Here is a 17391-nt window from a genome sequence, read left to right on the forward strand (position 1 = left end):
AAATTAAATAATATCAATCGTGATGTGAGTAAATGATACTTGAGCAAATAAATTGGCAACATTCGGTACATTACGGGCAAAAAAACACTACACATGACAATTAAAATCTTTAATTCATATATCTAATACAAAATTTGATAAACTGTACCTATCAAATCAGCACCAACACAAGCTATACGAATTTCTATTCTAACGTTATAAGAAATTCAGCCTACATAGTGTTACTATACTTATGTATTGTTTACAAAATTATTTGTTCAATTTTCGAAAGGTTAAGGATACCTTAGACTGTGAAAACAAGCATTACCCTTTTCCCTAATTACTTATAAAATAATTCATTATATAATACACTTTTATTTATACCGTAAAGCTAGATTTTGAAACTTGGTCAGTGAAATTCGTAATTATTGCATGCGTTTGCTGTTACCCTATACAATTAAATTCAAATATTATTTAGCTCTAACAAATGAGGGCAATTATGATAGTGCTTTAAACTGTGACATAACAAATGGGGTTGCCAGAGCAAAAATAGATACAATGTAATACAATTAAAAATTGAACTAATAAATGCATCGTTTTTATTGTTTTTGGTTTAAAAATATAATTATAGGTTATTTCTATCTCTAAAAATAATGGTTGAATATATACTACATTCGTTATAGAAAGATTTCAATACGAAATAATTAATTTGTTCGGAAAAATAAAAATAAGTTAAAATAATATTTAAAAATTACAACGGATACACCGCTTATGATTATGTTGAGTAAAGGAAAAGCTATTCAACAACGTAAAACAACATTTATTTGAAACAAAGACTTTATTGCAACATTGCATTAATTATAAAATAAGGTAATGGCAACTTTGAAAAACTTAAAAGTAAAAGAATGTACAAAATGCTTTAAAGAATTAGTCGCATTTAAAATGTACAAATAAAAAATGATACTGTTGTTCGTATAATCTTGTAATTATGACAACTAGCCGTCAGCTAAGAAACGATGAAGCATATTTTGATAAAATCAATGAATGAGTTGTCGATTTTTCTTCAAGAATAATAGTGATGAGTGATGACATTACTTTTAAAATGGGTCACCAAATCACATAAAATATTTATTATTTTGTAGGTATTGACCGAAATTGTACTTATTTTTAATTTTGGGAAAGAATATATAATTTTTGTGAAGCGGGATTTTTTCAATTTTTATACGAATACTCGTAACATGTATAATAATGTCGCTTCTGAGTGATAATATTATATGAAATTCAGTGAAAGACATGAAATCCAAACACAACTTTAAAATACAAAATGTTATTTATTTGAATAAAATGAATTTCAGAAAATTAGAAAGGACACTTTTTCCATTTACGTATATTATTAAAATTTATAAGGAATTTCAAAAATGAAAGAATTAAAATATATTGGAAGCGACTTCTATAAGAGATTTGAATGATATGACTATTTTAATTTATTTGGACTTTGGCTGATGAATATCAAAATTCGTTTATTTTGATATTTATAGTTTAATAATCTGAATTTCATATCACTGACATCTAACGTAAAATTCCACCATTTTTTATTCTTATCAATCATCCAGTAAACATACAGAATAAATATTCTATCTCTTTCTTTTATTTTGAACAGAAACGGCATTTTAAATCGAAGTTACTCGAACATTGGAAAATCAACCGTATTTGAATCTGTAATTAGAGCTCATTTTTAAATGGCTTAGTTGTCCATTAGGTTTTACTCTATCCATCTCTTTCTGTCACACAATTTACTCTTTTTCTTTGAACAAATTTCAACTTTTTACAGAAAACTCCGTTTTCATAAACATAGCATTAAGGCCGCCTTGTTAATTGTACCACAATCACTAACCATGTGGTTTTCTTTGAATATTGTTTAGTAGAACATGCCTAGTACTGAGTCCGCGTAGGCCATGGCTTTCACGTCTGGATGGGGCTGAAAATTAGAAAAAAATATGATAAATACAATGTATATGTAATACATTTTATACATACATAGTAGGAATCTAAATGAAGAGCAATATATTATACGAAAAATATAAAAAGGGTTGCGATATTTACAGAATGCAGCAGTTGCAACAGCAATGTTTTTTTGTAAAACATCTATTTTCACGAAAAAGTAGCAATCAAATAGACGACAGATAATATTACTATTAACTTCAGGTATAGGGTATATTTAAAATAATCTAAATTACAATACACAAAAACAATAATTATTTTCCTCCTAATCATAAATTCAGTGCACTTTCTAGCACAATCCCCAACTTACTGACTTTTATAATATTATTATTTTACCTATTTTTCGTTAAAGATAAATAACAAAATAAATACTTACAACAGCTTCATACGTAGTGAAGTTTGGCTCGAGATCCTTGCCGTTCATTGTGATGAAGGCGCCCAGGTTACCCATTGCGTCGCTGCAAATAAGAAAATTATATTTATAGTATTATAGTAATCTAATTTTAGACTTTTACTGTAAGGGGGTAAGTATCGCTAGTTTAATATTATAAAAAGTATTTGGTCGCGTCTGTCCGTTCGCGATAAACTCAACAACTACTGTAGGCCACAAATAATATACTGTAGCCGCAAATATGAATTGTCAAAATACAGAAAAATAATTTTCGTAATAAAATGCGAGTTCCAGACGCGTATATATGTATAGGGACCGATACTTACTGACACTTACCAATATTTGTTGCTAGAATGAGTCAGGTGTATTGGGACACACATAATCTCTATGAAAATGCGTGAATTCCGCCTTTTTTCAGGCTAGAAAAGTGTTCGAAAAATGTTTTTTTTTTTTTTTTGGAAACTCACCAATAATTAGGTGCACTAAACACCGTGATACATTTCCCATAGTGCGCGACTTCATAGCCGTCGTTCTTGACCTCGTGACTCCGCACGATGTACGCGAGGCCGTTCCGTTCACAGAACGCGGCGGTGACGTCAGGCCCGAACTGGCAGCCGACGCCGCGCCGCGAGGCCGCTCGCCCGCACGCCGCCTGCGGGTCCGACCACAGCAGCTCGCACATTATACCTGGAAATAGGAAAATAATATTGTAATACATTTTAAAATACGTTATATCGGACAAAAAAGTATGAAAAACGTGGTAAAAGTCATGATAAGGCAACGAAATACGGTAAGTCGAATGTAGGACAAAAAAAAGTAAAATTAAGATAAAATTAGGCAAAAAAATATGTTAAGTTGAACTGTTTTCTATTCTAATACCTAACTAACTAATTGAGAACACAAAACCTCAACCACCGATTTACCCAAGAGACTAGGAACACAAAACCTCAACAAATTCATTAAAAGCGACCGCTGACCATCTTCTGGCGGCTCCTTATTCCTCTCGACCTTGCGTATATCGTCGAGCGTGATGTCGTCCTTCGAGAACAGTCCACCGTGCATCACCAGCACTTTGGTGTTGATGCAGTGGGCTAGCGGCAGCGGTACAACTATTCTAAAGCTTAACTTATCAACTAGCAACACAAAACCTCAACCGCCTGTTAACACAAAACCTCAACTAACTGGGAACACAAAACCTCAACCAACTGGGAACACGAAACCTCAACAATAGCCGACTTACCATCTTCTGGTGGCTCCTTATTCCTCTCGACCTTGCGTATATCGTCGAGCGTGATGTCATCCTTCGAGAACAGTCCACCGTGCATCACCAGCACTTTGGTGTTTATACAGTGGGCTAGCGGCAGCCAGCGGTATACTTCGGTGAAGAGATCCGCCATTTGTGATGAATACTTGTATGTGACTTCACCGCGGAAGCCGTATACCCTGTTCATGTCGACCGTCTCGTGGTTACCTGGGGCGTATTCATTCCATTATTCAATATACATATAGGTTTGGTATTTTTGCTACAGACATAATTGTTATGCAAGAAAAAATTTAACTTTATAATTATAGCTTGCCATGTAACATACAATATTTTTTCTTACTTATAGATAATTTAATATAAACTAAATGTTCATTTTTACTAAAAACGTAGTACATTTTTCAAAAAAAAGCCAAAAAATACATACCTCTCGACATGAAAAAGTGGTTCGGATATAACAATTTAAAGCTGAACAACGTAAAGATGCATTCCACACTAAACGAGCCGCGATCTACAAAGTCTCCGTTGAACAAGTATGGATTACTCTCCGAGGGCAGTCCGTTAAGTTTGAATATATTCATTAGATCATAGTATTGCCCGTGGATGTCTCCACATATTGTGAACTTGTCTTCGTCACCCACTGTGATATCGACGAGCGATGGCTGCTTTTGTAAATAAGCCTTTACGTCTAATAATATCTAAAATTTATATGTTCATTAGTGTTTTATTTTGTTTGGGAGTCAATTAATTTTAAGAATAGTGTCATCTTATTCTGTAAACATTTACCACTAAAAATATTTGTCCACTTTACAACGAAATGAAATTGCGGGGATGTTTCAAAATAATTGTTTACCTTATATGCATATTTCTTGTGTAGTTTCTTCTGATTTTTGTAATATTCCATTAGTTCTGTGACAAATTTGAGTGTTACTTTTCCATCTTCTAAGCTTGGACCTTCATACTCGTCTTCAATGGCTAAAAATAATAAATATAATAATGATTGCTTGTGAATTTGTCCAATCAAAGAAACTTTCCTTATTTTTTGAGATGTTCATCACAGTCAAATGTATATATGTATAAGCCATAACATACATTTCTGAATTGAGAATTGATTTGATAAAGTTTGGGAATGCTTATGTCACATACAAGAAATTACTTAATCAGCATTTCACCATGGTTTAAGATGTTCTTAACATCAATAACTCAATTGAAAAACCGGCCGTAAATTATTCTCTAGCCTTTTATTTCAGACCCAAATATATCATAAAGTTGCTTTGTGAAATGCGAAAAAAACCAATGAATACACTTTCTCATTTATAAAAATTCTAACTTACTCATAGCATCCAAGTTAATAGCATCGGCTATATTAACTTCCTTTTTGTCAACTGCGATTGCTTTCTCAAACGCGATTTTCTTAGCTATTTTATTACATTCATTGTACTTTAACTTGGCATCTTGATCGTTTGGCCGTACTTTGGTTACCTGTAATTTAAATAAATAAGTTTTATAAATTTAAGCAAGTGTTTGGTTTTGTGCATGTATTTGGAAATGAGAAATAATAAAATCAGATTTTTAAGAGAGTAATACCTTGATAAATGACTTTAAAAATTTACAAGATTGTTTAAATTTAGGATAGCATTATATTTAAAAAAATAAAAATACATGTGGCTCTCGAGGACTGCTGCGGTAAAGCTATTGCATAGCATCGCATCGCTGTGCCGGTTGGAGTGGGGGGTGTTAGGTTTTTCGTTACGGAATTTTTACATTCGGTCGCCGTGCTCATGGTCCGTGATAGAAGCTATGCAATAGCTTAAAAATGCTACTTTTTATTGGTAATGTAGCTTCAGTATTACATTTGAAATGGTACAATTAAGACCTATGTATATTTAAATTTTAATACCATCTTAAATAAATCTTCAATATTCATATACCATAACTTTAATAAAACAGAAACGTACCAAGAGGGTAAGTACCTATAAGTTTGTGTACTTAAGATTTTAATAAAGTTATTTATCTTTTAATTTAATCACTGATTAAAAATTTGTGACCTTTAATATTATAAGGTATTTCTTATGGGTACAGCAACATGTTAACAGATAAGATAATGGTTTAAGTAAGTAAATATGCTTGGGATAATTTTTTAAGGTATTTTAGAAATCATTTATTTTCGTACTATAATAGAAAAGAACACTATAAGCAATATTTTACTGAGACTGCATCTTTAACCAATCTAAAGGTGTGCAAATAAAATAATAAAACATTTCTAATAATGAAACCAAACACATACTGATGTATAAACTGAAGAGCATTGAGAACCAGGCAAGGAGTAAGAAAACATTTAATATGTTATATTGAATAGGTATAATAAAAGATTTTTATTGTACACACTATCATAAAATAAAAATTCTGCATAATTATATCTTTTGAGAATCTAAAAAAATAAAGAAAAACCTCGAACATGGTGAAATAGTCTTTCAACATAGTGCCATACAGTATCGGAGATAAGTAATCTATCAATTAATGTGTACAAATGGTTTACTATACTTACATAATGGAAATCCTTTAGTGCATCTTTGTATTTTCCTAGTGACATATACGCAGCAGCCCGCCTGTAGTATGCCTTGGTGTATGACTTATCAAGTGAAATAGCCTTTGAGGCATCCGTTAATGCATACCCAAAATTCTCTAGCCTTAAGTTACATATGCTCCTATTTGCATAGTAAACTGCACTTTTGGGATTCTTCTCAATCGCTTTAGTATATAATTCAATAGCAATAGTGTAATTTTGTTCTGAAAGAGGTTATAAAGTTTAATTAAATCAAACCCAATAAAAACGTTTGTCATTGTATGTAAACAATTTATTTTTATTAATTCAATGTATAGACCGTTTATACTTACTTTTAAAATATTCATTAGCTTCATTTTTAAATTTCTCTGCAGCATCAAGATCCTCCTGCGACACGGGCCCGGTTAGTTCCTCGTTTTCGGCCATCGCTTATTTTATAATTAGTAATAAAATTACGTGAAAAATCTATTTATTGTGACTCGAAGTCGTAATCATAAGAATTATAGGGTTTTTCTTATTTTCATTTACATACTATCCGTATCCGCATTACGTGAAAAATTAATTTGATAGTCATAGATCACTGAATCAAATTTGATGAGACATCAGACATGAACGATGAAGTTGAATGAACGATTTTATGAATGACTGATTGATCTTGATTGGTGCAATATTGGCCTTGGATACAAGCTGTTTTGTTCCCATAACTTTCTGACAATTATTATAAAATTATAATAAATAAAACAAACATGATTTTTATAGAGACTAACATATCTTCTCTCATAGCTTCTCTCAAAATTAATTCATACAATAAATAAATAATAGAATAGTGATCATAGTGATAATCAAACTACTAATACTAGTTACACTACCGGACGCTAGATGGCACTGTAATAAATATAGAATTTACATTAGATGCGCTAGATGGCATTTTGAACACATGATAAAATTGTTCGAACTTAAAAAAAATATTTAACATTTAACCAATATTAATAATTCCTTTGCCCTTACCAAGATAGACGGAGATAATTATTGAAGACTTTTTTGATGTTTCATTCCGAATAAAATTTAAAAACATGAAGATTCATAATATTGTAAAAGTTTACCTACATGTAAGGTACAGGTATAATAATAATAATATAATATTATTATAAATTTTTTAGTTTCCTCGGGAAAGTTTTCGAGATACGAGCTTAACTTAAAGGTACCTACCTCATGCCTATAACTAGGTAGGACAAAATCTTTTCATAATTTATTTCAAACCTTTGGGGTTGACCTAGGTTATCTTTTATATTTTGTTAAAAAATTTCATATAATATATATAGGTATATTATGTAGGTATTATGGATATCTGTGCTGTGGTTTTGCCAGACAAGGGTAATCGACAGACAGAATTTGTATAATAAATTATAAATATCCATAACTACGTATGGATATGTAGGCCTTATGTATAGTATTATTTTTTACCATGTTTTATTTTTTACGTAATCACTAACTACATAGTATAAAACATATTCGATTTCTCTGTCCCTATGTCCCTTTGTATGCTTAAATCTTCAAAACTACGCAACATATTTTTACGCAGTCTTTTAATAGATATAGAGTTATTCAAGAGGAAGGTTTTAGCTAAGGGTTTTAGTATGTAATTTATTAGGTTTTACCTAGGTACTAAAACTATATTGTAAATTTATCTACTTAAAATATTATGTAAGTATATGATTGTAATAATAGGTATGTTTATAGGAAAAAATACATGACAAAATAAGGTAATAGGTAAAACAAAAATAAAAACGAAGTATAAATAATATTTTTTTTATTAACAATAATAAATATAAAAATGCTCATTCATTTATGTAGATAACTTTATGTACCTAATTATAATTACATTACATTATTATAGACATAATATTACCATTTTAATACAGGCACAACAGAGCTATGCTTACAAATAATACAATAATACTGCTTTTCACTAATATGGCGGAGCTTGGCTCAGGACATTCGTCGTTTTGTTCTACTTTAATGAAATATTTGTTGTTAAATTCGTCGCGATTTTGCATGTAAGTCTCAATGGCGGCTTCCCCTTCAGTTGTCAGTGACCGCGTTCGACTGAGTTTCCATGTAGATACTGTAAAAAAAAAAACAAATTAATTGGCGCGAAATTCGAAAAAAAATTTTTTTAAAGATAATCGATTTTTAAAGCGATTAGTATGGATGTCAATAATTTCTTTATAGTGTTCATCAAACACAAGAAAAATTACACAAGTTTAATTAATTAGAATGATAAATTTGAAAATTGTAGCAAAAAGACCGTGTTGCTTAGTTTTGCTTAGCAATGTGCATCTTGTGTAACGCAATAATAGGTAACTAAAGCCATTTTTAATTTTTTATTTAAGTATTTGATTTAAAATCTAAAATGTATGAAAAGTTGCTTTTTACATTGTAGTGAAATTTTAATTAAAAGTACTTTTTTGTTGAAATAATTATATTATCTAGAATGACATGTACGCAGCGCTTGCAGCGCCTCTACCAATAATAATTATTAATGTAACCTGTGAATGTAACCTATTTTACGATATGATCAAATAATTTTGATAATTTCATGAAAAAACCTCGCATTTAGTTGGCCATATCGAGAAACGATTTCTTATCATTGATCTGCTCAAACCACATCATGATGTGGCCAATAGACATTCGAACATTTCATGAAATGCCACCATTTCATGAAATGAGCAAATCTACGATATGGCCACGACATAAATACATGTGTTTTTAAATTACCTGCACGACGGTAAGGTCCAACATTGACGCAGCTGTATGCGAGTGAATATGAAAGATAATCCGTTTTTAGCACGTACAGTTCCATCGTTGTAAGCTCGGGTTCTGTTTCTGTTAAATTAAAAACATTAAAAATTATTAAAATATGTGTTGATTATGATATTATAAGGTATAAGGTAAAAGGTGAAGATAGGTGAAGATAGGTGAAGATAGTGCTCCGTTAGTGGCACGTCAAAATGTGGCTAATTAGCCGCATTTTACTTTGTCTCTTTTTTGCTCATGATTTTTGAGTCATGCCATTTCACTTTGCCGTTTCTTAAGACCGAATGTAGCGTTGTTAACCTAACTACACCTTTTTTACTTATAAGAGTTCAATTTTCTAAGAGGATTAAAAAATGAAGTATCCACAGAATTAACTTTAATCAATGAATGTCAAATGCATTTGTCTTCTATCCAATCCTTAAGCCAAGAGTCCCTACTTATTAATGGTCCGGGAGCCAGCAGCAGATTTTATGACCAAGTTCCTCTCAAGCGGTAATTAGTAAAATGCATCAAAGTATAGTATTATGAAGCCTCGTGAACGTCAGCTGGAGCTCGGTTGGGGGGAAGAGCGGTTGTAGCCTCCCGTATCAGCTGACGGTTTTTCCACCAAGATACAGCCAGCTGACATATATATTTATCCACAGTTACATATAAGCTATCATCAGGTAAATTTTTGTTTGAGAGGAAATAACGGAAAATAAATTTTTCTTTAAATTTAACTTTCATGTTCGAGACACCAGCTGACGTATAATACACCATGTTGTAACCAGCTGACTATTTTTTTTCGTTGAGATATTGGGTTAGCTACAATTTGACAAATTTTTAGCTGAGAGGAAATGAATGAATGAATGTATTTTTTTTCCTATGTGCGTGGGAGGCTACAACCGCTCACCCCCCCAACCGAGCGCCAGCTGACGTTCACGAGGCTTTATAATACTATACTCTCATGCGTCTGACGAATTATCTCTTGAGAGGAAATAGTTAACCAAATTTGCACCTGGCTCCCTAACCATAAATTATGTGTAATATATTACAACAACTTTTTAATTTTCACATATTTGACAATTCTTGTGAAGGTCAATGTCTATAGGGTTATTTAGTTGCTAAATAAATCAATAATGTAGGTATTTTGGTAGATAATATTATATTATACATACCTCTCATTTCACGTATCGGCAGGGTCACAGTTAACCTCGCACTACCATCAAGCGAGCTGATAGTAGCAGTGCCCTCAATAGTGTCCAACTCGCCATCTATCACTTGCCAGTTGAGGAGAGTGACCACGCTAGTGTCCGTGTTGAGCGAGTACCTGGCGCCAGTGCAGGTGCCGCGCTCCCACGGTTGTGGGTACCGTTCTATTTGGTACCAAGTACCGGTATACTGAAATATTTAACTTAAAAATTAAGAAAAGTAAACGGATAGACTTGCTGATGTATTTGATCGTTAAAGATTTTGAAGTGAAACTTCTTTAAGTTGAGAGTAAAATGTCAAGGTCACGTCATAGCAACCGTCACGTCATGGAATAAGGCGACGATTTTGGCATTTTCGAATCTTGTCAAAGAAGTTTCACTTCTGACACGAGCTCGGCACACAAACACTTTTTCTTTTTACAGCCTACAATAATAACAATTTTCCTCAAAATGAACAGTCTGAGGAAGATTATTCATTAAATATCGAAATCATATTTAAAGCCTTCAATCGTGTATCCAAGTTTTTTTCTATTATTGAACTTTTGAACTTGAGTAGGTATATCCAATGATATTTTATGTATAGATACGTTATATACTCACAATATATCCAAAAAAAATGCTTCATATGCAGTGTCAGGCACACACAAATACAAGTATCATTTTACTTAATTTATTACATTCACAGACTGTATAAGAGAGATGGCTCTAATGAAATGAGATGGCTCTAATAAACAAAAAAGACAAAGATAGTTTGTCACTTCCGCGCAGGTGTAAGCAAAAGTCATAAGAATTCACCAATTAAATATAAATAAACAAATAGTTGCCATGGTAATTGGCATAGACTAACGACACAGAAGGTTCAATGTTATAGATGTTATGTTTCCTGCACAAGTAAACAAATGTGACAATGTAATTTACTATTTAATTATTATTATGATGTTGTATTAAAATGAAAAAACTTTTTTGGAGATATAACTGTATTAACCCTTATTCAAACGCGAGCCTGTGGAGGAGCTAACAAAAAAGTAATATACGTTCCTGGGTAATTTTGGGTCGTAGATTTCAAAAATACACACAAAAAAGGGGTTAGTGGGGGGGAAGTACCCTTTTTTCGGTGGGAAGTATATATCCCGTCATCTGTTCTCTCTTGTAAAAAGTTTGGAAAGGTGGGAACTATAGCTCCCAGTGTCCACTCCAGACATCAATATTTTAAAACACTAGTTAGTTGCCCTGACTCCACTTGTGAATTTATGTTATCGTAAAAAATTATAAAGATCAAGTTTTTTAATAAAGGAGGTGAAAGTACTCATCAATGCAAGTTTCTTTTACTGAGGGAAGAATTCGGGAATTAAAAAATGAATGACTTCAACATAAAAATGGCATTTTTCTAAAACAAAATAAAAATAATAGGTAAATACTAATGTATTGAGTTAAGATTTCTAATTATCTGATCAGGAAATAACGAAAAACAATAAATAAGTAGCTTATACCAACTAAAAAAGATTTTTTAGACACACAGATTTTATATATAGAATTTCCGAATGTCGTGTGCAGTGACGAACACTGGGATGATATCTTCCCACTTAAAGACTTAATTTCAATCGACTCTACCAAGGTATATACGAAAGATTCTGGGCATATTTTTACGTTTCACGCAACCGTAATATAGTCTAGTTTACATAGCTAGAACTCAAATCTACTTATCTAATTTTTTATGAGCACTACACCAAAAACTAAAAAATAACGGTCGTTTTCGGCTGCAAAATCACGTCACCTAACTTTGACGTGTGTTTACCATGACATGTAATAATTCTGTGAAAAGTGTTTCCATGAAAAGAAGTTCTCTAAAATGTTAAGATTGCGTAGATAAATATTACACTGCATTAGGTTTAAGCATATAAAAATAAAACACGATTTACTTCAATCTGAGACGTGGGAAGTATAGCTCCCAGCGTTTTAATAAGGGTTAAGTATTTATTACTAGCTGTGGTGTTCGTTTTCGGTCATCATCATTTACCCGATAAACACCCACTGCTGAGCATAGTCCTCCTTATAGAATTCCATAAGGACCGATCTTACGCTATTCGTTTCAAGGCAGTTCCCGAAACCCGTACAAGGTCATCACTCCAACTTGTAGAATATAATAATAGTGGTGCCTAGATGAAAAAAAGGATGAAATAAAAGAAAGGATGAAAAAGCCTTTTTTATCTAAAACACAAATAAAATTTATGTTCAATAGCTATTTACAGAAAAGCAAATAGCATTTTTCGTCAGTAGCGATAATCTTTTCTTTAATGTATACGTATATTCAACATCATTTTTGCAAAAAAACATTTTTGCCATCACGATTTCTTTGTATATACTAAATAGATATATTTGTTAATTACATCCACTGTGTGGATTTAAATATAAAAATAATCAAGTATTTACCCAAATCGAAATTAATAAAATAACCGTTCTATTTTCAATAATCGTATCTACATGATAATCTTTGAACACAGTGTACGCTAGACGCTAGCTTTGTCACACTAGTGATTGAAGCAATGTTTTATCCCTTTCATTATTTCAATACAAGTGTCAAGCATAAAGAATTGTAAATTGTTATTTTTACTCATAAACTGTAATAATTTAATATATTTTCCTGTGATATGATATTCCTTTATCTTTTTGCACGAATACGTGCACTTTCTGAACACACAGGAAGGCATTTTCAACAACTTTAATGTACCTATCGGCACATGCGCTCACTGGGACCGGTGACAATCTGACTGATTGCATTGGTCCCAAATAGGACCAATTCACGGAAGCAATTTTGGTGCGTTGATGACGTATCTACCTCTTGTTTCTATATATAATATCATTGGGTATATCCTAATCCTGTATGTCTTATGTACCCTTTCAAACGATACAATAAATGTCACTAAACAGAAAAAAATTGTACCTGAGCAGGATCAAATCTCATTTCCACCGGAATGTTCTGGTCACACTGTCCAGGCAATATAACCTGATTGCCAGATAATTCTGGATAATGGAAGCAAACAGCATCCGTCTGGTCGACAGAGAGATAAAGTTGTTGGTCCAGAACGCGTCTGTTCGCTATAATGTCTGACATTGCGTTCTGTGCGTCTGGTGTCAGAACACGCGTCTTGCTGTGTTTTGCGCTCCATACTGTTGAGATAAATTAAAGATGAAATTTAACATATACAATACTCTATTAAACACACACAGAAAAGAAAAAAAAAGATAGAAATATTTAACTTGTTAAAAAGGGCCCTTATCACTAAAATAAGCGATCTCTGCCAGGCAACTTTTAGATTTTTTTATTACAGATGTAATAATTATGTAATGACAACATTGAGAAGACGATGAGGTGTTTTATATAATATCTGTCCTTAAACATTTAAATTAAAAAAAAAGTTAACTTACCTCGCTTATAATCAGCATTTATATTCTCGCAAGAGTACAGAAGTGAGTATGTTTCGTAATCGGTCGCAAGGACCCAGATATCTGAAAAATGATTAAGATTATTAAATAGAGAGAAAATCCGCAAATCGAACAATAATTGAAGATTTCGTGAATCTTGAACATTTTATCTATTAGGTATAATAATATTATTTAAAAACGTTATTTTTTTTATTCAATAAAATTAACGTTACGTTGGATTGTTTGATGGTACACATAATCTTTTATTTTCTAATCATCATCCCTTTTATCAGAAGTCCTTAATCGAAGGTACAATAATCATGTACCTACATCAAATAGTTACTAGGGATGTTCATTGAAATGTATGTATTAAAAATTATAATATGCAAATTCGAAAGAAAGAAACAGAACATTTGTTTTGTCAGGAAAGAGCTAAATAATCTACATATTTGATTCCTTTCATTAGTCCCATTATCATCATAATAATTTTGTTAACTGTATTCTTATTGTTCCTACCCACCTTATTGAAGTGAAAACTTCTTTAGCGGCGTTGGGTATAAAATCTTAAACTCGCGTCAGGACACGTGGCCTGATCGAAAAAGCGTAAGACGGATACCATTCCAAAATATCAAACATGCTCAACGTTAATAATCAAGTTTTCACTTCTTGCGGCACTCCCGGAGTGCAACCCGTCTTTTTTTCTTCCCATTATGGCCTTTAGCCCTATTACCCCTAAATAATTAACTATATCCTTACCAACAACCCGTCCATCGTTATACGTCTGCCTTAACCTTCCATCATTGCTAGCAGTAACAGTGCTCACAACTACAGTAGCATTGTTATCTTTAACTCCAGTTTCTATTAACTCATATGTTGATCCAGAGGCTCTGATATCAAAGCTCACACAGGAGCCAGGGTTCGAGTCTGTTGGATACGCTTCTATTTGGTGCCACCAGCCTAAGTACTGGAAGTTGGGAAAAAATAGGTAACTTTCTAAGTGAGGATTTTGTGTGAATATTGGAAAAATTCGGATAGTAAAACATTTTGTAGACATGATATTAAAATGTTATAAAGCTAGAGTTTGTTGTATGGCACGAGATAAGGGAAAAATGGTTCTCCTGATGTGGTGTACCATGGCAGCGAAACTCTTTGTAGACTACGTCACTACGCTCTGACCATCGTTACATACATTCAAAGGAAAATTATTGGGAAATATCTCTTTTGAACATTTTTTATTTTTAATTATCTGTCATAATTCTTGTGTCGCGGCATTGGAAGTAAAACTCCGCCGAAACTTGACTGATTTCATGAAATGTATGTGCATATCGTCTAGGTCTGAAAATCGAATAAGTAAAAACATCTATTCAAATCCCTAAGTGATAAGAAAAAGGAAGGCAGAACAACGTTTGCCCGTTTCCGGAACAGCTGATTATAATCTAACTTCGTAAAGTTCACAGGACAAGTTTACAAACCTTCTGTATATCAAATCCTTGCACGCCCTGTACCGGGTCACACTGACTCCTAAACACGGGTGCTTGATCTCTATCTACAGCTGGTATATAGAAACAGGCGTCATCTGATTGGTTACTTTGTATGTAATAGTTCTCACGTAACCCTTGTGTGTTGTCTATTATTGTGCTCATTATTGTATCGTATTGGGGTTCGAGAGTTTTGGTTCTGCTTAGCTTCCAACTTGTTACTGCAAGTTGATTTATAGGTTATTGTCACTAATTTAATAATAAGTAATAATATAATTATGTAAGTTTTGTAATTTAATGGTTACTGCAAGTTTTTTCAGTCATTAGAGATAATTGTTGCATATAGTATGTACATGTTGTTGTAAATATTGCACTGTTGGTGTATTTCATAGCATTTTAGCTGCACTCAGGCGCAGCTAGAACGTTTTTAAATTTTAAGTTTAAATGTTTATCTATAGAGATTGTGAATTGTAGCATCATCGTATAAGGTACGATAGGATTGTCTTTTTATAAAAAATAAAATAAAGAAAAATAAAATATGTGTTTCAAGAAAATATATGTTGATCGTGTTAGTGGAAAAAAATCTTACAATAATTTTAGATTTATACTTAATCTATAAAAAAAACACTTACCTATTCGGTTCTTGCCCTCATCGATGTTTCTACAGCTGTATACCAAAGCGTAATTGTCGTAGTCTGTGCCCAGAATGTAATAATTCGAGGCTTGGGAAGCTGTAAAAGAATGGTATATCGTAAATGTACTGTCTTTTTACACTTTTCCTTCCACTATTTTTTATCCTAATTAAAGTAAATATCTGTTGAATAACAATACATAAATTTTCACGGACTTCTGATTTCAGATTACGGACTTCAGACACGGACTTTATAATTTCACGTATCTTGAAAACAACGAATTCCTAAAAAATCATTGGGTACAAAAAAGTTTGTCTGTATAGTGACAAAAAAAATATACCGACTGAATTGAGAACCTTTTTGAAGCCGATAAAAACATCCTAATTTCAATATCTCAAAAAATTTAAAATACTTTATCAATAATATTTTTTTGTAACATTAACTTATTTTTTATATTTTATTTTTTACTCACATGGAGGTAAAGTGAACGTCACATTGAGTACCCCACTGCCATCAGTAGTAATCACTTGAGCAGTAGCATAAGCCACATCCAGTTTACGATCTGTTACTTGTGTGTTCATAACTTGTACAACAACGCCATCTGTTGTGCTGTAGTACGCACGTGCGCAGTCGCCATCTTGGAATAGTTGCGGGTAACTTGCTTGTTGGTACCATTTGCCGAGGTACTGTAAATTATAATTTTTATATGTCCGTTTATTTCATTGAGATATACATATGGAGAAGACACCGCCTACATCACTTATGTTCCGCTCAACATAAGCCATATGGCTTAACTGCACGCTCATTTTTTATTTGTTTTAAAGTGAAACGCATCAAATATGCCTTCGTGTGTGTTACGATATTGCACAAATAATACGGAAAAGTGACTAACATAACTTTTCATCGGTAAGTACCTAACTAGAGAATAATTTTTAAAACTTAGTTAGAGAAAAAAAATGGCACACAGATTTTGTTCGTGGTGTCTCCTCCATACGAAGTAATATTATCTCAATGGTTTATTTAGGGATTTTTGTCCAAAAGGACGATGACAATCCCATCGTTCCTTGTACAAATATTTTACACTTAATCTATAGGTACTGTAATATATAATACGACTTTAAAATAGTACAATTACATGATTTTATATCTATACTAATATACTAATATTATAAAGTTGAAGAGTTTGTTTGAACGCGCTAATCTCGGGAACTAGTCCGATTTGAAAAATTATTTAGGTGTTAGATAGCCCATTTATCGAGGAAGGCTATCCATACTAATATTATAAATGCGAAAGTAACTCTGTCTGTCTGTCTGTTACTCAATCACGCCTAAACTACTGAACCAATTTGCATGAAATTTGGTATGGAGATATTTTGATACCCGAGAAAGGACATAGGCTACCTTTTATTGCGAAATATGTACCACGGGCGAAGCCGGGGCGGACCTCTAGTATGCTATATATTATCTCGATAAGACCAACGTTATATCATGCTCAAGATTTCATTCATGCAATATGAATCTCGTCTCGTATGTACAGAATAATCTTCATTCACAGAAAATTTAATATCGTTTAATATGATAAAAAACACAAATATAAAACGTGTTTGGCATCCCTACTAATATTATGAATGCGAAAGTAACTCTGTCTGTCTG

General features: G+C 32.5%; 2 protein-coding genes across 2 annotated transcripts in view; both read right to left on the minus strand.

Annotated features, from left to right (window-relative positions):
- Window positions 1–94: 94 nt before the first annotated feature.
- Window positions 95–6818, minus strand: PpD3 (protein phosphatase D3). Its single transcript, XM_089706264.1, has 9 exons — window positions 6531–6818; window positions 6181–6422; window positions 4967–5114; window positions 4486–4607; window positions 4060–4330; window positions 3612–3842; window positions 2839–3058; window positions 2357–2438; window positions 95–1957 (listed from the first exon to the last, which is right to left on the minus strand). The coding sequence occupies exons 1-9, from the start codon at window positions 6622–6624 to the stop codon at window positions 1898–1900; spliced, it is 1470 nt and encodes a 489-aa protein (XP_089562390.1). The 5' UTR covers window positions 6625–6818; the 3' UTR covers window positions 95–1897.
- A 1175-nt stretch (window positions 6819–7993) lies between these two features.
- LOC149480639 (uncharacterized) overlaps window positions 7994–17391 on the minus strand; it is a 52284-nt gene continuing 42886 nt past the window's right edge. The window contains exons 40-48 of the mRNA XM_089706880.1: window positions 16211–16424; window positions 15739–15837; window positions 15101–15327; window positions 14385–14592; window positions 13632–13712; window positions 13147–13373; window positions 10173–10395; window positions 8977–9084; window positions 7994–8323 (exon numbers count right to left, since the gene is read on the minus strand). Of these exons, the coding sequence (XP_089563006.1) occupies window positions 8112–8323; window positions 8977–9084; window positions 10173–10395; window positions 13147–13373; window positions 13632–13712; window positions 14385–14592; window positions 15101–15327; window positions 15739–15837; window positions 16211–16424 (1599 nt within the window). The 3' untranslated portion in view covers window positions 7994–8111. The remainder of the gene's footprint in view (window positions 8324–8976; window positions 9085–10172; window positions 10396–13146; window positions 13374–13631; window positions 13713–14384; window positions 14593–15100; window positions 15328–15738; window positions 15838–16210; window positions 16425–17391) is intronic.

The sequence above is a fragment of the Colias philodice genome, chromosome 18 (assembly GCF_061535455.1).
Source record: "Colias philodice isolate Cphi_HAF_F1 chromosome 18, ilColPhil1 Martin Lab GWU primary, whole genome shotgun sequence".
In the NCBI taxonomy this organism is placed as follows: Eukaryota; Metazoa; Arthropoda; class Insecta; order Lepidoptera; family Pieridae; genus Colias; species Colias philodice.